General features: G+C 40.0%; 2 protein-coding genes across 3 annotated transcripts in view; one reads left to right on the plus strand and one right to left on the minus strand.

The window, feature by feature from the left end:
* The window catches only part of rusc1 (RUN and SH3 domain containing 1), a 35,481-nt gene extending 20,607 nt beyond the window's left edge, over positions 1-14,874 (plus strand). For both annotated transcript variants that reach the window (XM_036595931.1, XM_036595940.1), the window contains 5 exons: positions 3,631-3,736; positions 4,757-4,803; positions 7,356-8,106; positions 8,982-9,146; positions 9,506-14,874. In XM_036595931.1, the coding sequence (XP_036451824.1) occupies positions 3,631-3,736; positions 4,757-4,803; positions 7,356-8,106; positions 8,982-9,146; positions 9,506-9,671 (1,235 nt within the window). In that variant the 3' untranslated portion in view covers positions 9,672-14,874. The remainder of the gene's footprint in view (positions 1-3,630; positions 3,737-4,756; positions 4,804-7,355; positions 8,107-8,981; positions 9,147-9,505) is intronic.
* Positions 14,875-15,878: 1,004 nt separating this feature from the next.
* Positions 15,879-26,370, minus strand: LOC118825311 (E3 ubiquitin-protein ligase TRIM62-like). The gene is made up of 6 exons (XM_036595942.1): positions 25,618-26,370; positions 22,809-22,904; positions 19,228-19,461; positions 18,205-18,272; positions 17,994-18,109; positions 15,879-16,824 (listed from the first exon to the last, which is right to left on the minus strand). The coding sequence occupies exons 1-6, from the start codon at positions 26,074-26,076 to the stop codon at positions 16,319-16,321; spliced, it is 1,479 nt and encodes a 492-aa protein (XP_036451835.1). The 5' UTR covers positions 26,077-26,370; the 3' UTR covers positions 15,879-16,318.
* Between the last annotated feature and the right edge of the window lie 459 nt (positions 26,371-26,829).

A 26,829-nucleotide genomic window follows, 5' to 3' on the forward strand; every position in this document is an offset into this window, starting at 1 on the left:
AAAATGGATTAAAACAGGCGGATTCAAATACATTTTAATCCAAAACTTTAGCACGAAACTGTCGTGAAACAGTGTCACAGTCATCAGGCAGTGAATTCATAACCATTTCATGTAATAACTTTCTGTGACTTTCACACCAAACCACTCTGAAAGACCCTGTTTACATCTTAACCACTTAATTATGTAGATTTCTTGAAAAATCGGTGGAGTTCCCCTTTAAAGAGCCTGTATCCTACATTTTTCTTGTATTTCATTCTTTCCCCCCTGAGGTCCACTCACAGCATTTGTGTGGTTTTATGGACCAATAGCAGCCAAACCTTTTTCCACCCCTTTTTTCTGCTTAGAATTAAATAAGCTATTATTGCTACTGTGCCTTAAAAGCCCTATTGGAGCATCACAGGAGGTCTGGTAATGTTATCTGTGTGTGATTTGACTGGCTGATTTGCACAGGATAAAGGATCTATGTAATTTTCCCCAAATTACCACCAATTGTAAGCCTGTGTCGCTGGCCACCAGCAGAGGCTGACGGCAGTGAGGTGCCATAAGTTCAGGGGACTCCAATTCCCAGAAGGCCTCAGGCTGATTAGGCCCAACCTGGCACACCTGTGGACTCCTCTATTTAAGGCTGTGCCAAACAGCAGCCCTTTGTCACACCTTTGTAGAGGTTGTGACTGGTACGGTACTTAGCCCAGGTGGGTATTTCAACGAAAAGAAAAGAAAAGAGAGAAGGAAAAACAAAAGAGAGAAATTGCCCCAAAACTACTTAAAAATCGGCTCCAAGCCATACAAAAGTGTTTGTTACCCAAAGAGCAAACAGGTGAAACCTAAAGTCTACCTTCCTTTCATAATCACAGAGGAAGTGTTTTTGTTCTCATTAAATTCATTGAAGACCGTATTTCACGGGTTTTCTTCTCTGCACTTGGGTCCGCCTCCCTGCCGTCCCATAACACCAATAGCCTGGATCCAGACATAATCACGTGGACATTTACATCAGTGTTATGCAACAGGCAGCACACTCCGCAACAATAACAACATGCTGTGTGGCTAAATGGCATAAAGACATTATGCTAGTAAAGTGGCATCACCAAAAGTGTGGATTTCAGTCTCGTCATGAACTTGAGCATTTAAGGAATTGTGTCAAATTAAGCTCCATTTTAGCTGTTAGCCTCGTCTTCAGGTCACAAAAAAGAAAATAAAGGGCGGCGCCATTTTCTAGGAGGCTGAAGCTGCGAATATGGAGCCGACTTCTTGTTCAGATTTTCTTGTTCCACCTTAAATGGTGAAACAGTTACTGAGTCGCCAGAATGAAAGAAACTAGTGAATAGGAAGCCGACTTCAGCTTCGGGGAAAGCCGGTGTCAAAGTAGAAAGCTGAATTTTCCTGTTCTACCTTAAGTGGTGCAGTAGTGACATTCTGGTGCCTCTGGCTCGTCAGTAACCGCTGCACCATTTAAGGTGGGACAGGAAAATTCAAACGTGAAGCAGGCGAATAAGAAGCCGACTTCAGCCTTGTGCAGTCTAGACTGAAACACCTCGTATAACTTCAGTATGAGTGGGCGGAGCAGATGTAGATGTGATTGTTTTTGTGACATCACAGAATTGAAAACAGGCTGTTTTTGCAGCTTAGTTTTCATATATGGGCTGTATGGACTGGGAAGTGAACAGTGCGTTGAAAACTTTAACGTTTTTGTACTTTTGGACTTTTATTTTGAAAAAAAAGGATTTTTCCATATTATGGGGCTAGATGCTTGGTGTGAGTTGTATGCAAATTGAGAATTACACGTAACAAATGTTTGCGTACAACATATTCTCTTACTCCACTAGTTAGCCAGATTAGCAGCTTGTATATTTTTAATATATATGGTTGAGTTAAATAGTGATCTGCAGCGTGATTTTCAATTGCATTTTATGAAACATATAATGAAAATATAATTTTTTCAGCAGTTATTGACATTCTTTTTTATGTCTATCTATCTATCTATCTATCTATCTATCTATCTATCTATCTATCTGTCTATCTGTATTATTGATATTTACAATATATTTGATAACAAAGCATAACAAAGAAGGCCTTTGAAACAGAACCATTTAATTTAGATCAGGAAGATCTTTTGATCTTATTTTCAGTCGATCAATAAACCATCTTCTGTCTTATTGTCCTCTTCATTGATCCCGTGAAATCGATTGTTTAAAAATGCTGTTGCTCAACGTGATCACATGATGCATTAATGGCTTTTTGAATGCCTGTTTCATGACACTGGTTTCACAAAGTTGACATGGGTGCAGGTATTGCGACTGAGTTACAAGCGAGTTGCAGGATGCTTTATGTTATGCCACTCAAGTGCAATTTAGTTTCATGTACGTCAGTTGAGTATTGAACTGTTTGGAATTGAGCTTGATCTGCATTGGCTACTAGTATCCTAGTTCTTCTTCTGCTTGTCTTTAAAGTTTAAAAGGTCCCAGCGCCTGCTTACCTGCTTATGGTGGAAACAAACAAACAAATGAAATGAAAAAAACATCACTCAGTAACTTTACCTTTTTCTGCTTTTGCTTTTAAAAAATTGCTTTCATTGTAAAGAACTTTGAGCTGTATAACAAGTGCTCTTTAAGTGTACATGTAATGTAAATATTAGTATTATTATTAGTAGTAGCAGTATTATTATTGTTATCTGAATTCATTTTAAATTCCATTAAGATGTTTTATTTGAAATAAAAAACAGTAAATGGAGTGTTCAAAAACTGTTCATGTAAAAATGTGGATATTTTCATAGTAGAAATATTTAAACTGCCCATTCCTTGTACGCATTGCACTCTCGCTCGCTCTCTCGCTCTCTCTCTCTCTCTCTCTCTCTCTCTCTCTCTCTCTCTCTCTCTCTCTCTCTCTCTCTCTCCTCCCTGCAGTGTTGAATCACCCATCTGTCATCCTTCTGATTCCTCTCTCAGCATTATCCAGATTCCTCTCCTCTGTTTTCTCTCTCTCCTCTTCCTCTTCTCAGCACACTGTCTCTCTAACACTGTGATTCACTTAGGTTGCGCATTAAACTGCGACAGTGGAATAACTGCAGCTGAAATTGATTACAGTGTTGATGCTGTAATCCATTAACTATTATTTGACCATTAACTGTTAGTGAACCACTGTGTCTTCTGCTGTTTCCCCCCATTTTAGCTCATAACAGCATCTCTGAGACCAGTGATTTCTCCATGATGGAGCCAACAATAGAAGTCATATCGCCCCCTACACTTCCTGTAGTGTATTACAGTCTGTCAGAGTGACTGTGTGGATCATATGAACATTATAGAGCTTTTTAAATGAAACAGTAGAAGCCATATCGCCCCCTACACTTCCTGTAGTGTATTACAGTCTGTCAGAATGACTGTGTGGATCATATGAACATTATAGAGCTTTTTAAATGAAACAGTAGAAGCCATATCGCCCCCTACACTTCCTGTAGTGTATTACAGTCTGTCAGAGTGACTGTGTGGATCATATGAATATTATAGAGCATGTTTTACTTTTTTCCAATCGTTATTGACTTCACTGCATAGCTGCATTTTTTTTAGACAGCCATATGTCCATATGTGGAACAAGTTACATGGCTTTATCTTTTCTAAATTGCCTTTTGATTTCCAGGCCCCACCACCCAGGCCCTGTACAGTCTGCAGATCAAAGTAGCTGCACTCCCTCAGCTAAAGCACAACCGCCACAGGTTCAACTCCTTCCTGCTCGGCCTTCTCAAGTAAGCAATAAACTGCCTCAGTCTACGTACAGTACCTGTGAAAAGGTGTTTTTCATTCCAAAAACATAAATACTGCTTCCTCAGCAATCCAGTTACAGGTATAGATTATTAAAGTCTGCATAATTCAGTGTGTGAGATGTAAACAGAGTGATTCAGAGTGGTTTGGTGTGAAATGGTTCAGATGTCTTTACAGTGGTGGTGATAGGAACCAGGGGTCGCCATGACTACAACACAAATATAGACATTTTGTTTACTATCCAAAACCACCAGTGAACCTACACGAGTCTTCTGAGTTTATATGGAATGTTGATGATGGAAAATAGTGGAAAATCTGAAATAATACGTTTTCTGTGGGGACTATTTTGCTGCACAGCGCTGTGCAGATTATGTATCCGTCCACCATGAAAAGATTTTAAGGCAAAACTACCGTAAAACAATGTCTGAGACATTTCATGTAGGAACTTTCTGTGAGGGAGCTTTTAGAGGTGGACGTCTGGTTCCTATCACCACCACTGTGAACAATTCTGGCTCTGTAAGTTTCTCTAGAACAGAGCGTTTCACACCAAACCACTCTGAATGACTTAAATATTTAATTATTCATACATTTAGAAAAATGGGTGGAATAACTGATGAAAGATGAAAAGCTATTTAAGAGAATCCAGTGGAACTGATGGAAAGCTCATTTGCTCATTGTAACACGTTCTGAGTTTCTGCTGTTTATTTGCATTTTAGAAGTGTGATAATTGGGAACTGACAACCACATCAGTCAGTAAAGCATCGTTTAACTATATTATATATGATCATAATAAACTATACCAAATTATCAGAATATAATCAGGTTATCCAAATTTTTTTCTCCATAAACCTGAAATCGGAAGCACTGTTTTTAGGCTCTGGTCTGGATGAATGTGTAAGAAGTTGTTTTGATTTGCCTCTCCCAAAATAGCTAATGTAAATATGGATCATCTTTCATCCGGCCTTGTTTATTCTCATCTGCGCTCGTCTGTCTCTCTCTTGCAGCATCAAGCGCCTTGATTTCTGGCTTTCCCATCTGCAGTCCTGCAGTGGTGAGTGCGCTGTTGCTTTTTCAGTTAAACTTTATCTTTTGGAGAAATGGAAGGGAATATAACAGAGCATAGAACGTCTGTGTTCATATTTTATTCATATTCATGTGTGTTATGTTGAAAGTGGGAGTACCTACATACGTGCTGATTGCTTCCTGCTTCACATTAAAGCGATTCATAATAGTTAATGATTTTAAAAAACACACTGTGCAAAATGTTCTTTATTGATATTATTCCAATGATGTCACAATTGCGCTGCCACCATTTTGGTAGGCAGCAAGTTCATTCAGCAGTTATGCAGCTGTTTGTAATGAGATAAAGCCATAACTGATCCAGCGAAGGCAGTAAAACCCGTTTTTAAACACTTTTTAAATCTCATTTCAATGTGTATTAACTGATATATTTGAGTGTGCCGACTTGATTTCATTTGATTTGTTGCTGTAGTGATTAACAAATGAAAGCTGAAATCTAAACGGCTGAGGTTTCCCGTTGTGTTGCTGTTTTCGCGCCCCAAACCGCATACTAGCTCACTAAATAATGTGCAAACAATAGTGAATTTCCCATAAGAATTGCACTCATTAGTGCAGTAGGTGAAGGACGGAAGTGTGTGGTTTGGGACGCAGCATTAGATCAGCCAGTGAGACACAAACAGCTGCTCTGCTGTGCTGCTCGTTACAAATAAGTGCACTTTAAAAATATATTTTAACAAACACATTTCTTCATACATTGCAAAAATATATTTAATAAATACATATGGAATATATTTTTTCCATATGGGCAGACACAATGCAAAAAAAAAAGTTTTTCCCACCTGCTTTATCACAGTGCATTCTTAGACCCAATCCCATTTCTTCTTTTTACCCCTACCCCTTTTTTTCAAGTGTCACCCTAACCCCTTGGAACTCAGTTACAAGGGGTAGTGGTTGAAATCCTCCCTCTGAAATGGGACCCTCAAATAAAAAGAGCATCACTTCATTAACAGCTACCAGCGCTGCTCTGTAGGCGACCCTGCCAGTCTGCAGTGACAGCAGAGGAGGGTAAAGTTCAGCTCCTCACTGCTGGGCTTTAGTTACATTTAGGACATCATATGACTTCAAAGAGGGGGGCAATTATTTATTATCACCCACCCCTAATTCTTTAGTGATATGAAGCTGAAGTCAGATATTCACCAGATTCTTGTTCGAATTTTCCCGTTCCACCTTAAATGGAGCAGCAGTTACATTCTGGGAGCTTCAGGCGTCAGAACTGCTGGACTATTTAAGGTGGAACAGCAAAGTTAGCTAGCTAGCTACTGAGACATTAGCATGGTATTAGCAATTTTTATGCCTGTTATGAAGAAAAGGACCAAAATACACTGAAATGACATCAAACTAAGATAACCACTTTATAATCATAATTTTTTAACAGAGAAAATTCTCACATTTGTGTGTTTCTTTGGTCTCTTGTTCTCCATCTCGCCGCCTTTTCTTTTTTTCTCATAACTCTCTGTTTGGAGTCTCTGAAAAACCTCTGTTTGGAGGGTCATGTAGCCCCAACACTTCACCCTACCCCTCTATCTCAACAAGAATCAGGACACCCTACCCCGAGACGTGAATGCGCAAAACAGAGGGCTAAGGGCTGAGTGGTAGGGGCGAGGGGTGAAATGGGACTGGGCCTGAATGTGTTCTGAATACATAACTGTCGTAATGGAATATGTTACAGAGCACATTTAGGACAGTGTATTCAGTATTCAGCCATCTCTAGTTTTTAAGCTATGTGACATAATTTTGCCCATTTTCATAGATAACAGTATGTTAGTATGTCACAGAGCTAATAATAGCAGTGGCGGCCTTCCTGAAGCCTGAATTTTGTTCGGACTTTTGTCCATTTTTACATTTGCTTTAAAGCCCCTCTTTATTCTTTACTTTATTGTTTTTAACTATTATCTATAGTTTTTGTGATATTAATAACAAGCGCTGTTACCTCACATTTAAAGCTTAGGCATAATTCAGGGCAGCCAACCAGAATAGGGGTCATTTACATATCTTAGTCTTAAAGCAATGGTGACAAGAAGAGGTCAGAAAATAGTCATAGTTAAAATAAAATATGAGATTATTATTGGACTTAGGGAGGATAAAATACAAGGCTCACCATCAGACAGCTTGTTCTCCGTTTGGCACTTTTTAATCACCACTCCGGTCACCACCGCGGTCAAAAAGAGCGAAGTGGTCTGTTTTTCCTTGGGGGGGGCTCCAAAGTGTAGGGCTGAACCTCACTGATTGGCGATGTCACTCACCATTGCCAGTGGAGCCAGGCTGTTTATGTTGCCTGGGAGACACCACTGTCGATCATTTTGCATTCTGACACGCCCACACAAGTCTGAGCAGCAGCTTTTCATTTTCATTTTCATTTTTTTTAATCTACGATTAAATATAATAATCTATATATGTTTTTGCAGCACATTTTTAGGGGGTTTAATTGATTGTTTATGCTTGTATCACTACATACTTATATCTGTTCTGCTAGTCTTCATCTCCAAATCATTACAAACGTCCCTCTCGCCTCTTTTTCCTCAGATGTGTTGGAGACGTACTACCGGCCCACCGCCTTCATGCGTCTTTCGGCCACTTCCTGCCAGCCTCTCTTTGACGAGCTCCTCCTCTTGCTGCAGCCTCTGTCTCTCCTGACCTTCAACCTCGACCTGCTGTTCCAGCACCACCACCTCGACCCCTCTTCTCCTGACCTCACTCCGGCCAGCCACAGCCCGGGGGTGTCCAGACCACCCAACCGGGGCTTCAGCTTCCACCTTCTGCCCACTTACCAGTCTGAGGGCAGCGGTGGGCGTCTGAAGAGCGTCTCCAAGCAAGACCTTAGCGGTTCAGGTGGATTAAAAGCAAGCGGCTGTCATTCGAGCACCACAAGCTCTTTCAGTCCAGGCCCCGTTCAAATCCAGTGCAGACCAGTACCAGCCATCAATAAGGGGGAGACAAGCCCCCAGCTGCAGTGGCTGAAGGAGAAGGAGATAGAAGCACCCCCTAGTGACGGGAACGGGAACAGCCTCGCCGAGCAGGCAGGCCAGGCCCTACAGCAAGGCTGGGGGGCCGTGATGCGTTGGGGTGAGCGTTTAGGGCAGAATTTAGGTGGGTTAACATCCGTCGGCCCCTCAGAAGAAGCTGAAGGGGTTCCCACCGCGGTGAACCCGAATTCTCACTCCACTTCAGACGCCCAGAGTCCAGGCCAGGAAGGCCTGCCAGCTGACGGTGTTCCTTGGGGTTTTGGCCGGCTGTTTGGAGCCTCCAAAAGCCCAAGTAACCTGCCATCGAAAAGGTGAGCTAGGGACCGTGTGCATTTTTTTTGATTTTATGAAAAGTGTGCATGGTCGTGATGGACTTAAAGGGACCACATCATTGAAAAACAAATTTTGAACAGTTCGATTTTGTGTGTAAACACAGTTAAAGTTTCTCTCCCCACTTCATAAAGTCCATAGAGGGACAATAAGCTGAAATAAGCAAAATAGCTTCATTGTAGTTGTGATGTCACACTTACATAGGACCACCTCTTTATCCTGCAGCAGTTTAGCCCCACCCATTCATGCTGAAGTGATCAGGAGTGCTGTTACCTCACATTTAAGGCTTAGGCATAGTTCCAAGGCCTCACATTTAAGGCTTAAGCCAATCAGAATGTCATTTGCACATCATTTACATATGTTGGTCTTAAAGGAACGGTAACCAGCCTGTTTAATTCAAAGGGTTAAAAAGAGGTCAGAAAATGGTCATGTAAAAATGAAATATGACATAAGTGCACGCAGGCATTGTCATTGGACTTTTGGAGGAAAAAAAATAAAATACAAGGAAAAATGTATAATATGAGTTCTTTAAACATAGTTATGAGCATAAATCTAAACGGACCAAAACATGAAAATATGCTATAAGGGTAGAACAAACAAATGGATTCATCACAGTATTAATATTATATCATAATATTAATGATACATCTACTTTATGATGGAAGTAGTTTGGTATAGTTGTTCATAGTCATTTCTGTAACATACTCATTTATAGTAATAAGTCTGTGTGGGTGGGAGGTCAGAAATAGTGCGAATGTGTCCAGAAACTTGCTTTACTCTCCATCTGTGCATAACAAGCCACAGTTATGTAATATCTTTTTCTTTCTTGCTCTCTGTTTCTCTTTTTCTTTCTCAGGCGTCCCTCTCAGTGGCTTTCTCCTGGTATAACCGTTCTGACCCGTATGACTGGTGCAGGTCAGGCCTTTCTGCCTGAGAAGATAGAGCCTGTAAGAAAAGGAGAGAAGGAGAAAGTGAAAAATGAGGAGAAGGACGAGACTGGAGATCAGCCAAAACCTCTGAGGTAATGTGTTGATCATTCTTAATAGCTTTAAAATTCATTATGCTTTGTAGGGGTTTATATCACAATACCTACATTTAGAGTCAGTTATTCATTCAGCCTAATGAGAAACTGTAGAACAGACTCAGTTTATATCACAATACCTACATTTAGAGTCGGTTATTCATTCAGCCTAATGAGAAACTGTAGAACAGACTCAGTTTATATCACAATACCTACATTTAGAGTCGGTTATTCATTCAGCCTAATGAGAAACTGTAGAACAGACAGTTCATAGCAACAGTAGCTGTAAAGGATGCATTTGTGGGCGGAGCCTGGATAGATCAGTCTTTAAGGCTTTTTGTATGTGACTGATCCTACAGGGCGGTCAGGACCCTGTGCGATCACACTGGCACGGGGCCGGAGCTCAGCTTCAGAAAGGGGGAGGAGCTTATTGTGCTGGGAGGCGTGGACCAAGACTGGATTCGCTGTCGTCAGGGTGACAAGGAGGGCCTCGTTCCCATTGGTTATGCGTCGCTTATCATGTGACTTCGAGACTCCTGACTGGACGATGGGCGGAGCTTAAAGAGATACACACCAAGCATCGAGTTGATATAGTGATTAGAAACTGTGTAAAGTGTTCTCACCTCTGTTGCCTGGTTTGTGACGTCTCAGATGTTTTTCGCAACTCCTAGCATTCAATTACACGCATACATTACTGTATAAATGATGAATATACATAAATATATATATAAAATTAGATTCATACTATGAGAAATCATAAATTTGACCAAGATAGATAGACAGATAGACAAACAAGAACCGAAACCCAATTATCATTGTGTAGTGATTCAGTCCACAATAAATAGAATTCATCTCGTATTGCATTATGAAATATCCTATCCGTTATTATATAGTGTAGCCCAAATTTCAAGCTTGCTAATGGATTGTAAAAGAAAGCATATATACCAAAATACCAGCTACTTTTGGGGTAAAGAAGCCCCTTGCACTCTATCTAAAAGTGGCATCATGATTATATGCTTTAGAATAAGATTAGGGCTGGCCTGAACGGTATTTTACGGGCTTTGAATACTTGTTGGTATTTCTGTATCTGAAATACTCAAATTCAAAAATAATTTGAAGTATGCTTGTTACTGCAGTTCAACACGTGGCCAGTAGGTGGCAGCAGTGTATTAATAGTGATATCGCAAAGGCCACAAAGAATGTTGTGCAGTTTGTTGCACTCTGAAGTAAGAGGGCATGAATTTATGCACTGAATTTAACTATTATTTCATCTATTTTTAATATTTCTGTATGATTCATTCTGCCATTGTGGTCGACAGTGTATTAATGGTGATGTCTAATTCAAGTGTAAAGCTCTACATTGTTAGTAAAGCTGACCGTAACACCACTTAATAAGGGTTAATCTTATCTTGAGCTCATTTTTGTGGCTTCACCATGATGGTAGAATGACCCCTAATATTAACAATGACCATTCTATCAAAAGGCCTTTCCTGATCACATTCATTGGAATTTAAGCTCCAGTTTTTGTAACAACAAATACTCAAGTATTCAAATGATTTGGGCCAGCCCTAATTAAGATATGTTGCATAAATCCCAAAAATACATAGGCACTTCCTTCACTATATGGCCAAAAGTATGGACGCCTGACCACACCGTCATGAGCTTGTTGGACGTCCCATTCTAAAACCATGGGCATTAAGTGGAGTTGCCCCCATTTGCGGCGAGAATGGCCTCCACTCTTCTGGTAAGGCCTTCACTTCCATTCCACAGTAGTAGCACTTACAGTTGTCTGGGGCAGCTCTAGCAGGGCAGAAATTTCATGAAGTGACTTGTGTCATAGGTGCCGTTCTACTACAGTGCCACGTTTAAAGTCCCTGAGCTCTTCAGTACGACACCTGTTCAGTGTGGCTGAAACACCTGAACTAATAACTAAATAATTAGGATTGGTGTCCACATACTTTTGGCCATGTAGTGTAGATTATCCAACATGTAATGGCAAGGCTGTTTTCTTAAGCCTAATTCTAGACCAGAAAGACCCTCTAGTCAAGAAATCTCAGTAATTTAGTCTCGGATTAGATGTAATCTGTGCTGTGAGCCGGTTTCTGAGACTCAGACGAACATTTCCATATTTATTCCGATTTTAAAATGACTAATATTAATGCTTTCAGTCCCCCCATCTCTACCTACCCCATTAGCCTGAAGATGTAAAACTACTACTAGTGTCGTTGTTGTTTCTCTCAGTAGTGGCAGTAGAGTACTTTAGTGTGCTAGTGTGCTGACCATCCTAATTTGTTATTGATTTCCTACAGTGTGTTGACTAGTGTGGTTTAGATTTTATCACGTGTAGGCTCGATATCAATGACTATGCATATACCGTACTGTACTATTCACAAGACTCGTCGCCGGGGTAACCATATACGACTGACTGCATTATTCATTTTTAACTGTGTGAATGCCGAGTCTGGGGTTGTCATATTTTAAAGTTGCATGAACATATATCGACTGAAATATCAGTGTGCGTTCACGTCAGCGCGGTCTACTCACAAACCCACCTGCGCAGTGACAGGAGGTGGACTAAAACTAGCTGATCTAAGCTTAGCAAGCAGCAACGTGCCACCGTTATACTACATATAACCTTATGCATCAGCTGAGCTTCCTTAAAGAAATACTGAAGTCCATTTCAGCCTAATGTGTATCTGCTGCATCTGTAGTCTATGGTCAGTTACCACAGACAATGATTTCAACACGTCTCCCTGAGAAAACAACAGAAAACCCACTGACTCTAAACTCACTTACAGTAGAAGTCAGTGGGCAGCGCCTGAATTCTAAAAAATAAACATTTAAAATGACTTCATCGGTTCTTATTCAACGTTCCAACACAGTATAAGAGCAGCTCTGGTTACTTTCACTTTTCCTGAAGTTCTGGTTTCCATGGCGATTAGACGGAGCCTGTGAAAACTCCGCCCCTACCACTGTGCAGGAAATTCTTAAACTAGTCTCATATCTGTGGAAGCTCATTCCGGCCACTTGAAATCAAAATCTACCACCTAATTATAATTTTTTTCAGAGTAGAGTGAAATGCTGTGCCATTAATTTGAGATACTGTCTCATGATTTTGAGATACTATCTCATTATTTTGAGATAGTATCTCATGATTTTGAGATACCATCTCATTACTTTGAGATACCATCTCATTACTTTGAGATACTATCTCATTACTTTGAGGTGCTTTTTCATTATTTTGAGATACTATCTCATGATTTTGAGAAACTTTCTCATTATATTAGGATGCTTTCTCATAATTTTAATTTGTTTTCTCATTATTTTGGGATGCTTTAGGCTTTTGAAATAATGAATTGAAAATTTTAATAGTAATAATTGAAAAAAATGTACACATATATATTTGTATATACAAAAACATTATATATAATGAGACAGTATCTCAAAATAATGACTTAGTATGGCAAAATAATGGCCTAGCAGTCCACTTAATAATCAAAAAATAATAATTAGGTGTTGGATTGTTTTATTTTAATTGGTGGGCTTCCATACACTCCTGGGTAAAAGGTTAGAGACCACCAGGCAACAAACATAGGTTTAACAGAAAATGATGCAGAAGCATCGAGAGCTGAATGCAGTGTCACACTTTTCCAGTGTTTGGTGTGTTCGCTTCTTTTTGTCAAAGAAATCTGCAGGGATGTTCTTCCACACCAAAGTTCAGTCTTAGAAGTTGGTTGCATTTTCAACGTCTTACAACACACGTAATCCCACTGACAGATTTAGACTTCTATTATAAGTGAGTGTTGAGTTTTCTCTTTAGTGTTCAGGGAAATGTGAAATTATTGAAACATACTGTGTGCAGCGATCGCCCGTACACTCCAGACACAGCAGACCGAGGTTAAAACCGCTGGTGTTCCTTTAAGGGCTCAGAAAAGTATAACTGGGATGCAGCAGAGGATGGTTAGCCAAGAAGCAGTTGCTGCCACGGTGGCTGATGCTGATTGATGACTTTCTCTGGCCATCTGTGCTGCTCTGACATGCTCGTTTGCATGGATTTCAGCTTCATCTCTTTCACGCGCCGCCAAACGCTCAGATACCGTGCCAGTTTACAGCCTCAGAGAGCCGTGGGCAGCACACACAGCACCAAGCTTTCTCCAGAACTCTCTCTCACCCGCGTGTGGATGTGTAACTGTAACCTTCCTCTGCCTTTTTCAGGTTTTTTATTATATAGTAGGGGCGTAAAAATGCACTGAAGGTGGCCATGCATTGATTTTTGAATGTAAGCACTGAATATAATTGGTTAGAATAACATTTAGCAAATTATTCGCTTTTATTTTGGCCAAAATAAAAGTCTCAGGCTGTTTTCAGTCATAAAAATCCCCCAGAAAACCCTAAAAACTTGATATCTTGTTTATATTGCCTCTACTATGTAAATAATTTTTCCAGTTACATTTATGTAGTCAGGGTATTTTTAAAACTAATATTGAATCGTACCAAAATAATCAAACCAAATCAAATCGATTCGAATTGTGGTGGTCAGATTTACCCCCCTAGTGTATAATCATTTCAGCAGACACTCCAAGACTTATGAAATCAGTTTACATCTAAATTCTGCACTGGACGTTTTAGACATTTAGGGTAAGGACATGGCACTATAGATTAAAGGGGAAGTCCAACAATTTTTCAAAATTTCGATATAAGTAAAAGTTAAGACGTTAAGTTATTCAGAGTGGTTTGGTGTGAAATGCTACGTTAAACTTACAGAGTCAGAATCGTTCACAGTGGTGGTGATAGGAACCAGACGTCCACCTCTAAAAGCTCCCTCACAGAAAGTTACTACATGAAATGGCTATGAATTCACCGCCTGATGCCTGAGACACTGATTTACGACAGATGTGCAATAAGAGTTGGGCCTTCTTTAAAGTCCATTCATGGTGGAGGAATAAATATTATAAAACTATATAACAATTCTGAGGATGTGTAGGTTCACTGGTGGTTCTGGATAGTAAATGAAATGGTTATATTTGTGTTGTAGTCATGGCGACCCCTGGTTCCTATCACCACCACTGTAAAGAGTCTCTACAGTGCACCATTTGACAACAAACTACTCTGAATGCCTGTTTACATCCTTAGGAACTTTGAAAAAAATGGTGGAATTCCCCTTTAGAGGATAAAATTTGTATGGAATAATTGTGAATGCATTGTGTTGTCATAGTGGATCCCACATTTTGATCATTGTTACCTCAAAGGGAAAACTGCAATGATGTGTGGAATATTATAGGGATTTCAGGAATTGCTGGTGTTTTATAATTTTCTTGTTTTTAGTCTCATTGATATGCATCGATGCGTTTACCCTTGTGAAGCCTTGGTTTGGTGGAACAAAAAAGAGAAAAACAGGTATATTATAGAGTAACAGTAGTGTGGTATTGTTTTTCTTGTTGATGATGCTGATTTGGCTGTTCTATCTATTCCTTTCTTGTCTATCTCTCTATCTATCTGCTGTTGGGTGTGAGCGTGTGAATGGCTGTGGGGTGTGTGTGTGTGTGTGTGTGTGAGTATGCCTTTGTGTGGCAGTGGGTTGCGTAGCTCTGTGTGATTTAGCCCGCCGCTGGTAGCACACTTTAAACGCATAGTAGCCTGTACTCTGTTCCTGCAGTGTCATTCTACAGTCAGTCAGTTTCTTGCATGTGGGTGTTTGTAAATATACCCAATAAAATATTAAAATCCATACGTGCCTGAAAGTGTGTTCTGTTCGTAGGTCGTTCTTGTTGTTCTCGGGTCTAACCATGAGGGGGCAGTCTGTTTTTAGCTCCTCTCAATTCATAGCATGCCAAGTGATAGCTGAGACCACCTGCTGTCGGAAGAAAACCTTGTATCTCCATTTTTGTTGATTTTCAGTTTTTGACATAATTTGAAAGTGCGTGTTGCTCTTTACGTTGTATGTCAATTTCATGAAGAATGGACCAAAAGAAACAGCACAAAATGACTTGGACAAAACTCTGGTTCCATTGACTTCCATTAAAAGTAAAGCAGGTTTTTTCCTTCTCCTGTAAAGTTATTATTTTGGAGTTTCGAGGTTTTCTTCCGACAACAGCGATATGTTCTTCGCTTCATGATAAACAAATATTACAGTAAAAATGAGATCATGTAAAACAAATTGTCACTTTCTGTGAAAAAGGATATCTAATTGATATACGTCAAATTTTTAACTTTAATTTTTGCTTCTAAACTGCACTTCTAAAATACTGGTATATAGTATCACACTCAACTCCATCCTCTGAAACCACCGTCTCAGACCAGTGTTTATTCTAGCATCTTACTTACCTGCCTTATTACCCCACTTACCTGACTGTTACCTCACTTACCTGCCTTGTTACCCCTCTTACCTGACTGTTACCTCACTTACCTGCCTTATTACCCCACTTACCTGACTGTTACCTCACTTACCTGCCTTATTACCCCACTTATCTGACTGTTACCTCACTTACCTGCCTTATTACCCCACTTATCTGACTGTTACCTCACTGTGCTCTGTGAGCTCCTGTAACCAAAACCAAATTCCTTGTATGTGTCAGCAAACCTGGCCAATAAAGCTTGATTCTGATTCTGATTCTGATTCTCAGGGAAAAAGTCTTTTCAGATGGCTAGCATATCTTTTTAAAACTGAAATGTGTCCTTTAACATAAATTAAACGTTCACCTTACAGAAAGATGCTCTGCTGAAAAGAAGACCAACGTTTCACTGGGTTTATTAGCTCTAGGCTAAGTTACCTAAGCATTAGCTTAGCCTAGCTTAAATACATTAGCAAACAGACACTTACAGCTAACATAAAAACAGATGTAACAATGAGTTGACTGCCATACTTACATATTAAAAGAACATAGTAGCTGTTAAGCTAAGATTTGTATAGTTTATCTATTTAATATCATTTATTTGTCTCCTAACCACATCTGTGCTGACACACAGGATTATGGGAGATGTAGGCAGAAGGATACTTATATACTTCCTTTAGAAAACAGCCAAACTGAGGAACCTCAGCAGGCAGTGTTTTATACAAATGTGACATGCTTTAACATGCCTACATTTGCAATGTTCCAGACCTATACGTTTTGTGTACTTAATAATAATAATAATAATAATAGCGTCTGATAAATGCCATAAATGAAGGTGAGTCAGTTCCAGCAGACAGTCAGTGGGTCAGCGTTCCTGCCCTGCAGGTAGACTCCAGGTGAGAGACTGAGAGAGTAAGGAGTGGAGGAAGGATACGTAGTAGAGTGGAGGACAGTCATATCGTCAGCATTATAGAAACACAGCTGACGCCTGTCACAGTCCAGGTAGAGCCCGATTCTCCGAGGCTTCACCGCCAGCTCCTTTTCGGTCTCAGTGCCGTCCTCTTTAATACAGTAGCCTTGGTCATGCTTCAGCTGAAGCCTGATGTCTTTGTTTGTGTTGCTTATGCATCCTCCATCCACGCCCACGCTCCAGTCTATCTTCTCCCCCACGTCCACCTCCCAGTAATGCTGCCCTGAATGAAAGGTCTTGTGGGTCCTAGCCAGTGGCCTGTAGTCTTTCTGCCGGTAGAAAATGCCCTTTTTGGCTGTGCGGGTCACACTGCGGCCGTCAGAGGAAACCCTGAGGTACGGGTCATGGCAGTCAGATATGACGTTACGGTCAGGAACTGTGGAGGAAAGAGTACCAAAGAATTTACTTATTAAGGGCCTTTATTATTTTACTTATCTAGGGCCTTTATTATCCATACCAGCAAATGTTCTTTAGGAAACAATTTAACAAACCTGAAATCTCACCACATTTGATTTGGTTTGATTATTTTGAAATTATTAAGATTAAAAAAAAAAGTACACAAATGTGTCTGGAAGAAATTGTTTACACAGTGGTGAATTATAGACAGTAAAAACAGGTTTATTCAATATTTAGAAGATCACATTTTATATACTGAGGAGTGTCTTTAAATGGATTTTAAGACACACTGCAGATTCATACTGGATTAAAATCGCTCCACAATTATTACTGTCAGACTGTAAAACTACACACACTGCAGATTCATACTGGATTAAAAACACTCCACAATTATTACTCTCAGACTGTAAAACTACACACACTGCAGATTCATACTGGATTAAAATCACTCCACAATTATTACTGTCAGACTGTAAAACTACACACACTGCAGATTCATACTGGATTAATATCACAGATATTGTTAGTGATCACTTAAATTACGGAATCCAACCAATCCAACTGCAACAGGGCCTTATTTTCATGTGCAAATCAAAAGTAAGCAGCAGTTCTTACATATTTGCAGAACTACAGTAAATGTGGAATCAATTCAGGTCTGAATTGTAGTCAATGCTAAGGGTTTTTTTTTTTAATATTTTAACCCAATTTTCTCCCCAATTTAGTCGTCTCCAATTCCACCCGCTAGTTAGGACTCCCCCAATTACACGATACTATCAGCGCTAGGAGGGCGAAGGCCTGTGAAACCAGCCACCGCAACTTTTTGAGCTGCCGCTCACGCGACGGCATTGGACAGCCGAACGCGCTCGGAGGAAAGCGCCAACCGCCAGATCTGCTACATCAGCTAACAGACGCCTGCGCTGACTAGCATCACGCTGAGTGAGTGATCGGGGGAGAAGGGCAGCCATCCCACCCACCCAGAGAGAGCAAGGCCAATTGTGCTCTCTCGGACTCCCGGCTACGGATGGCTGTAGCATCACCAGGGATCGAACTCGTGATCTCCTGATGAGGGACAACGCTTAGACGGTTGCGCCACTCGGGAGCCCAGGGTTATTTTTAACAGTCACATTCATTTCTCATATAACATCTTACCTGGTTTAATGGACCCAAGCATCTCCTTCCATACAAAGAACTGGAGATGAGTCTCGTGGGGGCCAAGGAACAAGCAGTCAGGCATGACACTGAGGCCTTTCAGCCTGGACTTAAACCTGAAATGGACACTGATGTTACGTTGCAGTCAGAATTTATATTATGTTCCAAACACATTATTCATTTTACCGGGCTAATCTCCACCAATACTCACTGTGGTGACTCATTTTCATTCCTTTCTCTCATCCCCTCAATGATATCCAACCCATTCTCTATCCACCACTGAAAAAGAGACAGATGGAGTCATTGAAGCAGTGATAGATTTTGTGAAGAATATGCTTTATGTGTGTTAATTCTACTTTAGCAAATACTTTTAAAGTAAAAGGAACAAGCACTAAAACGAAATCTAATACTGGAATTCAGCTTTAAAGTAAACCTTGGCCAAAAATCAAATGCTCACAATTTTGCACAATGTAGTCGATCAGCCAAGACATGTTTGGTGTCTGAATTCTGCGTCTTTGGTTTTGCCCTGGAGATACGAGGCTAGTATAGCTAACAAGTAACGAACGCTTATATCCCACCCGTTAGCATCACACAAACTTAGCTCTAGCTGCATCAAGTTTCAGACAGACTTTATGGCACTGTATGATGTCCTGTTATTGATTAAAAAAATGTCAAAAGTGCAGATGCAATTAATGCTTGAAGATGTCTTGAACTTGCGCAACATCAGCATTATGCTAAGGACAAACTCAATAACAATAACAACACTCCACATGGCCGTCTCTATTAGCAGGTTTTGCTTTTCCATTTGCATGAGTTTTATTCTGACAGAAGTGCTTTTACTGAAGGAGCTCCCTGTTCATCTAATTATAAAGACTCATTCATACTGGATTAAAATCACTCCACAATCATTCTTTTTTATTACGTAGTCCACGATTAGATAACAGTGAGTCATACAGTGTCAGAAGCCACATCGTCATGATTAGAGATAACTGCATGACTCCACAAGGTTTGATACGTGTCTGATATTGAAGGCTTGAAGTTAGCACCATGCTAAACAGTGGGGTATAAACGTCCATTAGTTGCTGACAACATTAGCCTCGTAGCTCCAGTGCTAAACTAAAGAAGCAAACTTCCGACTCCAAATACGTTCTGGCTGATTGACTATGTTTGGAGTAAGGGCTGAATGTTGGGTAAATCTGATTTGTTTGGCAGAAACACAGCTTTAAAAGCCAACCTGCAGGAACCCATCAGGCTGATCAGTCTCCAGGACTGAATGGAGGATTGCCTCCTCCTCTCTTCCCCTGTTCAGTTTCTCCTCTATCTCGTTTCTGTTGTTCTGCATCATCTCCACCACGGCTCTCTGCTCTTTCTCCAGCAGCGTCTTCACCTTCTGCTCTTTCTCTCTGAGGAACTGGTGCATTTCCTCAAACTGAGCGGATATCTGAGCTGCAAGCTGCTTGGATTTCTCCTAAAAGAGCAGGAAATGAAAAGCTTGTGATGACTTCACAATTCTTAAAGTGGGCAACAAGTAAACTCTGGAGGCACCAAAGTATGATAATGCAGAGAAACACATTCTTTTTTATGTTCTTGTAGAAGGTTCTATTAGAACAGTACAGCAGAGTAAGAGCAACTAGTGGTTCTAGGGATCCTCTTAATGCTACTTTAGTTTTTCAGTTTACACTGAGCTGTAAAAGGAGCATTCTGGCCTCTCACTACAATACCCAGCATGCATTCTGTGAATATGTCATACAGCCAAGGTGCAAGATGCAGAGGGTCCTGGGGGGTCCGGGACCTCCTAATTAATCCCTTGGAACCCCTGAATGTTTTAAAAATCAAAACTCTAGGGGGGTCCATGAAAATAATTGCATTATGAAGGTACGCTGTTCGTTAAGGAAAAATAGATGCTAAAATACAAATTCTGTCGCTGTAGCAAATTAGTTCACCCTGTTGATCCTTCGTAGCCTAGCAACTGTAGTTATGCCCTGGATACCTCAGAAAAACTTTACAATATCAGAGAACTTGTGGAAAAGAGAATTACCACCCTGTAATGTCTTCTGGGTTTCTCAAACGCTAGAGGGCGCTCGTGAGCCAGTCCAAAATGAATGGGTTAAGATGGAGCATTTGAGCAAAATCATAGTTTATAAATGTTTAAACGTTTTTAGTGTAAATAAGTACATTAATTTCCTGAAACACAGAACAGCATAAAACACTTTAACACTGCTGTTATATTTTTACGAGCTTTTAAATTCGAGCTATAGGAGTTTAAAATGGTGCCTCATCTACATTCATGACGTCAGTGAGCGCAAACATCAGCACTCACTAGCAGTAATGCTAACATCCTGCTGCCCAAAACCCATTTGCTGTAGAAAAAAGGAAGCACACAGGTAAGTTTTCTTTGCTTTTCTTGTCAAATACATCCTTCTACTTTCTAAAATTAAAGGAAAGTTCTGGGTGAGTAATTAGAAACTATTTTAACTTTTTGTTTTTAGCCGTTTAGCTCTGTTTACTCCCATTCATTAAGCTTGTGGGCGCCCTCTGCTGTTTTGCAGTCGTGCTTTTGATATAATAGGGGAAACAGGAAGAGGATGGCTCCTTAAACCAGCTCTGACAATATGCTATAGCATATTTGTAAATCTGAATACTTGCCCAATTTCACAAAAGACTGGAAAAAAGAATGAAATATTACTCATTTAAAAAATCAAAGGCGCTCAGTTAAGAGCACATAAACTAGAAAAGAGCATTTCCAAAATAAGAGTTAAAGAGTTAAACTAAAGATTTTGGTGCCATTGAAGCAGCATTGTTCAACCAATACTGACTGCTAGCCTAGCCAAAGAATGTGTAATGTGTAATACTCTTACACCAGCTCTGGCTTAGCCACTGAGCTACAGGCTAATAAACAGCACCAAGCCAGCACTGTAACTCTTACTTTGGTCATCTAACACAATCTTAAAGAAAATATTGTTTCCATTCTTGATTCAACACAAACTGGACGCCAGAGACAAGATTTATTTTGATCAGAAGCCAAACTGAGGTAGATTTGCTAACTGGCTCTGGCCTAGCCACTGAGCTACAGGCTAATAAACAGCACCAAGTGCATTTGTGTAACTCTCACTTTGGTCATTGAACAAAATCTTAAAGAAAACATTCTGTCTTCATTCTTCCCTGATAGCAAGAGGATAGTGGACCACTGTTGGCCTGCTGATGGCAAAGCTGGTGATCCACTGGCATTTTGCTCAGCGTTTTCTGGGTGGCCCACCGGTGGTTAAGCAGATTAATAGACAAAATTCCACTAATTGCTCATTTTCTACTCATAGTCCAATTTACTTTACCAGCTTTCTTTAGTTATACATTATAAATTAGTTTAGTAAAACATTTTAATCAGTATTTTAATCAGTAAAATAATTTTAATTTTTAAGCAACAACCTTTTCTATAAAATCATTTCACATCAGGCCTAGTCATTATTTTTTTTTCTTAGTTGATTGTAATATTTGTCTTAGTTTTTTATCTAAAATGAAAAGCTCTGTGAATTTAAAATCTGTTTGAGGAGATTAAAATCTAGTTAGAGCTTGTGTGCAGGACAATAATCTGGGTGGTCCGAGGGTGGAGTAAATAGCCTGCGGGGTGCTGACTTTATCAAGCCAGTGGACCGATATATGCTTGCTGTCAGGGTTTAGTCAACACAAAATGGACATCAGAGAAAGTTTTCTTTCCATCAGAGAAAAGAAGCCAAAGTCAGGTGAGGTAGAGAGCCACATAGCTCCTTTGCTAACCGGCTCTGGCCTAGCCACTGAGCTACAGGCTCATAAACAGAACCGAGCCAGCATTATTGTAACTCTTACTTTGCTCATCTAACAAAATCTTAAAGAAAACATTCTGTCTTTATTCTTTAGTCAACACAAAATGGACGCCAGAGACAAGTTTTCTTTTTATCAGAAGCCAAACTCAGGAAAGGTAGACAGCCAGATAGCTACTTTGCTAACAGGCTCTGGCTTAGCCACTCGGCTACAGGCTAATAAACAGAACCAATTCTGCATTGTAACTCTTACTTCGTCCGTCTAACACAATTGTAAAGAAATCATTCTGTCTTCATTCTTTAGTCAACACAAAATGGATGTCAGAGAAAGTTTTTTTCCATCAGAGAAAAGAAGCCAAACTCAGGTGAGGTAGAGAGCCAGGTAGCTACTTTGCTAACTGGCTCAGGCCTAGCCACTGAGCTACAGGCTCATAAACAGAACCAAGTGCATTTGTGTAACTCTTACTCTGATCATTGAACCAAATCTTAAAGCAAACATTCTGTCTTCATTCTTTATTTAGGACACCAGAGACAAGTTTTCTTTCGATCAGAGAGAAGCCAAACCTCAGGTAAGGTAGATAGCCAGATGGCTACTTTGCTAACCTTTATCTTTTGGTTGGTTCTCCTCCTCATCCGATAAGTAATTTCTGTCTTTTGAGTCAGTTTTCTCTACTGAAATGCTAATTTGAAGGTCGTTACTACAGTTATGTATGGCTGCTGTAAGATATTCCTCTTCCTAGCACTAACATTAGCAGTTGGGATGCTCCTTTAAGGCTAGTTAATCATTCTGTGACAATGTTTTTACCTCATTCACCCCATTTTCAACCATTTCAACACGAATGCATTGAAATAGAAAATACTAGTGAGGGTACCTGCTGGAAAAAACAGCACCAATACCAGCATATGTTGTTTTGGATGCTATACTGGTCAACCAGCATGACCAGCATGCTGGTCTGTGCTGTTTTTTTTCAGCAGGGCTGACAGACATTTTGAGTGTGTTTCATGCTGTTTGTAATCTGACCTCAGTTTTGGTGATCTCAGTCGTCTGCATCTTTATCAGCTCCTCCAGCTCTTTGTTTTCTTTCGACAGGAAAGTTAGTGGTTCTCTCAGCATCTCCTACAGAGAGAGGACATACAGTAAGTTTGACTTGTCATTAATCCTTTTATGGTATCAATCATAATAATCATAGTAAATCTGGCCTCACAACAGCTTAATTCGACTATGATTATTTAGGAAAGAATTTAACACACAATTGAATCTAAAATTTCACCAGAATTTGATTCAGTGTGATTATGTTGGTGTGATTAAGAATTTTTTGGCATATATAAAATATCCTTAATATATAAAACTGTTTACTAAGTAGTGGAATAAAAAACACCTTTTCTGAGACTTTTATGTTTAAAACAAGCCAAAATTATTTATCCGATTTTAAGATTTGATCATCACTAATGATATATGAGGCAAGGTGCTTCTGATGTTGCAGAACGTTGTAGGAACGTTTCGAAAGTTACATAAAAACGTTCTCAGAACGTGCAGAAAACGTTTTGGTAACCTACAAATAAGGTTCTCATACTGTTGCAACAATGTTGTGGGAACATTTACAAACATTATACTGAAACATTCTCAGAACATCCAGAAAACTTGACAGATTGAACGTTCGAGGAACCAAAAATTGTAACATTGAAAGAATGTTCTGATAACCAAAATTGTTAGCTGGGATTCAGGATATTAGTTTTGTTGTGACTTCATTTTTAAAGCCCTACTGCTTTTTCAGTTATTTCTTAATTTTTTTACAATGTCCTACAAATGAATTGAACACTGTTAAGTTAAATACAGGATTGTGTTAGAATCATTTTATACATCTATAACAGAATATTATAACACAACACTAAATACACTCCAAACATTTGAACAGTGATGTATGATCTTCAGTTTTTGCTGCCTTGTGCCCTTTTGTTTATCACCATGCCCATATTGTATCTTTCAGCCCCCATGTTGCATGACATGACTTTAAGAATGGACTAACTTTAGCAAATACTTTATTATCATGCTGTATGTCTGTTCTTCAGCTGATTTGTTAAGCTTTCATTTGCTGAAAGTTTGCTGTACTTAGCATATGTATCACACACTGAGATCTATGGCAGAGATAAATGACCAATTTACTCTGGTGGTTTCAGTTGTTATGTACTTAATCACTCGCATATCAATGTCTTTCACTAACTGTCTTGTGTTCTGCTGCCTTGTCCAGCAGTTTGTACTCATGGCCTTCGTGTTTATCATCCTCTGTACCAACCAGTTCCATGTTGGGGTAGGTTTGCACAACTGCACAACACTTTAATTAGGAATTCAGTGGATCTGCTTTTAGCTCACATATTAAGTTTTAATTTGCTGATTATATAGCTGGATTATCCTAACATACGAGCTGCATTCCAAAGCTTAGGCGGCAGCCGAGGTAGGCTGCATTTCTCAGCCGCTACGTCATAGCAGGCCGTTCCAAAGTGAAGGATCCTTTGTATACAGCCTAGAAATGCTCTACGTCCTGAGTGATTTCAAGGATGCATCGGATATATCCTTCCACGCTTTCCCACAGTTCTCTGTGCACAAACGACGCAAAGGAAAAAAAAACAACAGCACCATAAAATGGAGGAGTCTTCATAGGACAGTCCTACTGAGGACCCACACTACCTTGGCTGCTGCCTGGGCTTTGGAACGCAGCTATGGTTAACTGGGGATATACAACATGGAAACTGTGCCAATTAACCCCAGTCTCGCCTACTCTGGTGCAGTGTTTTCAGCAGTGGTGGACGAAGTACACAAGTCATGTACTTGAGTTAAAGTAGAGATACCCAAGGTAAAATATTACTCCAGTAAAAGTAGAAGTTCCTCCCTTTAGACCTCCACTTGAGTAAAAGTACAAAAGGATTTGCCTTCAAATGTACTTAAGTATCGAAAGTGAAAGTACTAAAAGATTAATTATGGCTCTGATGTCCTATTATCATTTTTGTAACAAGACTCGCTTCATTAACTCATTTTAGGTGAAAATACTCCAGAGTCTCTCTTGGTAAACCAGTCTTTTAATAGAATGTCATTAATTAGTGACGCTGATGTCTATTAAAATTATCATCAGCACAAAACACTGAAGGCAAACAGTTTCCATCAGGTAGAACTGAGTGGCTCTGAAATGACTTTTTACAAACAAGCAAAGTTTCAGTTTAAGATTTATTTGAACTTAGTTACAAGTTTAAGTTTAATAAAACTTTAAACTCAGATTCACAAATGAGTTTTCTTTACTAAACTGCATCTGTAGGTCTCTGTTCATAAACATAAACTAGCAAAAACAAATTTACTATAAAATGAAAGTGTTTGTATAAATTCAGAATAAAGACACGTCAGTCACAACTGCATATGTGTACATATTTCTATATTGTGGTCTGTTTACACAAAGTTAGGTTAGTTCATCATTTATGTTGAATAGACTCTCCTAAAATTTTACGCTGCTGCCCTGACGTTGAACCGTGTGCTGCACTGGGTCGGTATGACCAACAGGTCAAAACAAGCTCAAAACAAAGTGTGTGCTGTGCCCTGATTGATGTTCTTCCTTTGCACGTCTTTCGTTTTGACACGTTACATTTTTATGGACATAATGTAGTGGAGTAAAAAGTAAGATATTTAACTTTGAAATGTAGTGGAGTGAAAGTAAAAAGTCACCCAAAATGGAAATACTTCAGTAAAAAAACTACTTAAGTACAGTAACAAATTACATTTACTTAGTTACTGTCCACCAGTATCAACGTGCTTGATCACTTTCACACCAGCATCTTCCACTGACCTTTTTGGGTTCTGCTGCCTCGTCCACCGGTTTGAACTTGTGGCCTTGGTGTTTTTCGCCGTCCCTACAGATCAGACACACTAATTTCTGATCTGTTTCACAGAACAGTTTCAGTCTTTCAGCGTGGTCCGGACACACCAGCTTCTCCGGCTCCACCACCAGCCCGGCTCTAGCGCCATCTGGTCCGCCAGAGGCTGTGTTTTGTTCTCTCAGGGCTTGTTGCGCAGAGAGATGTTCCCTCACGGCGTCCACCATGTTCCTGAGAACCCGGTTGGAGCGCAGGTCCCACATAGTGTAGGGCCGGCGACATTCTGGACACAGCCGGAGACCCCTGCTAGTCTGGGAGTGATTGCTGATGCACTGCCGGCAGAACGTGTGGTCACACAGCAGACTGACCGGGTCCACGAAATCTCCCAAACACACGGAGCACTGGATCTGCTTAGAGAGACGAGAATCCATTGGGGCTTTTCTTCTTAAGCTTTGTCCTGGCTCTGTTAAAAGTCTGCTCCTAGAGTTCCTGTAGCCCAGCTGGTGCTAACAATGCTAAGCTTGTACGTTTGGTTCCCAAGGAGCACATGTTCTAGTAAGTTGCTATGGATAAATATGGATATGCATGATATAAACAGTCTTCGAAATGTCTCTAGACATTCACTGGCAGAGAAAGTTTCAGAATCCCCCTGGTCCTAATAGCAGCTGGGGTCTGGCAGCAAATGTCCACCACGCAAGGGGGTTTTTCTGGGTGTGTTAGCTCGTCCCCTCCTCCTGGCTAACATATGTTTCCTTCAGTATTCTATATTTAACCTTTAACCATGTGGTTCAGGATGCTTACAAACATTCCCCCTCATAAAATCTGGCTAATAGCAAGACGCTCACTTTACTGTACAGTGAAGTTCTATGAACACTACGGTTCGCAGCCTATTAGCATTACAGTTCTTTACAGTCACTGGAGACAACTTGTCATCTTTTACCTGACATTATTATTTACAAGGAACAAAAAATAATGTAATATAATGTAATATACTTCAAAAGTAATTGTATTCATCTGTAACAAGCTAAGCATCCACCGAAACAAAGCATTAGCTCAAATTACAGATATCTTTCAGCTTTGACCTTCTGACTGACATGAAGGAAACAAACAGGTGTCTGGATTGTCACATGGAAATAAAATGAGTCAGCGCTCCTGCCGGACTCTCTGTTGTCCCCTCACTCTAT

The sequence above is a fragment of the Colossoma macropomum genome, unplaced genomic scaffold (genome assembly GCF_904425465.1).
Source record: "Colossoma macropomum unplaced genomic scaffold, Colossoma_macropomum, whole genome shotgun sequence".
Classification (NCBI taxonomy): domain Eukaryota; kingdom Metazoa; phylum Chordata; class Actinopteri; order Characiformes; family Serrasalmidae; genus Colossoma; species Colossoma macropomum.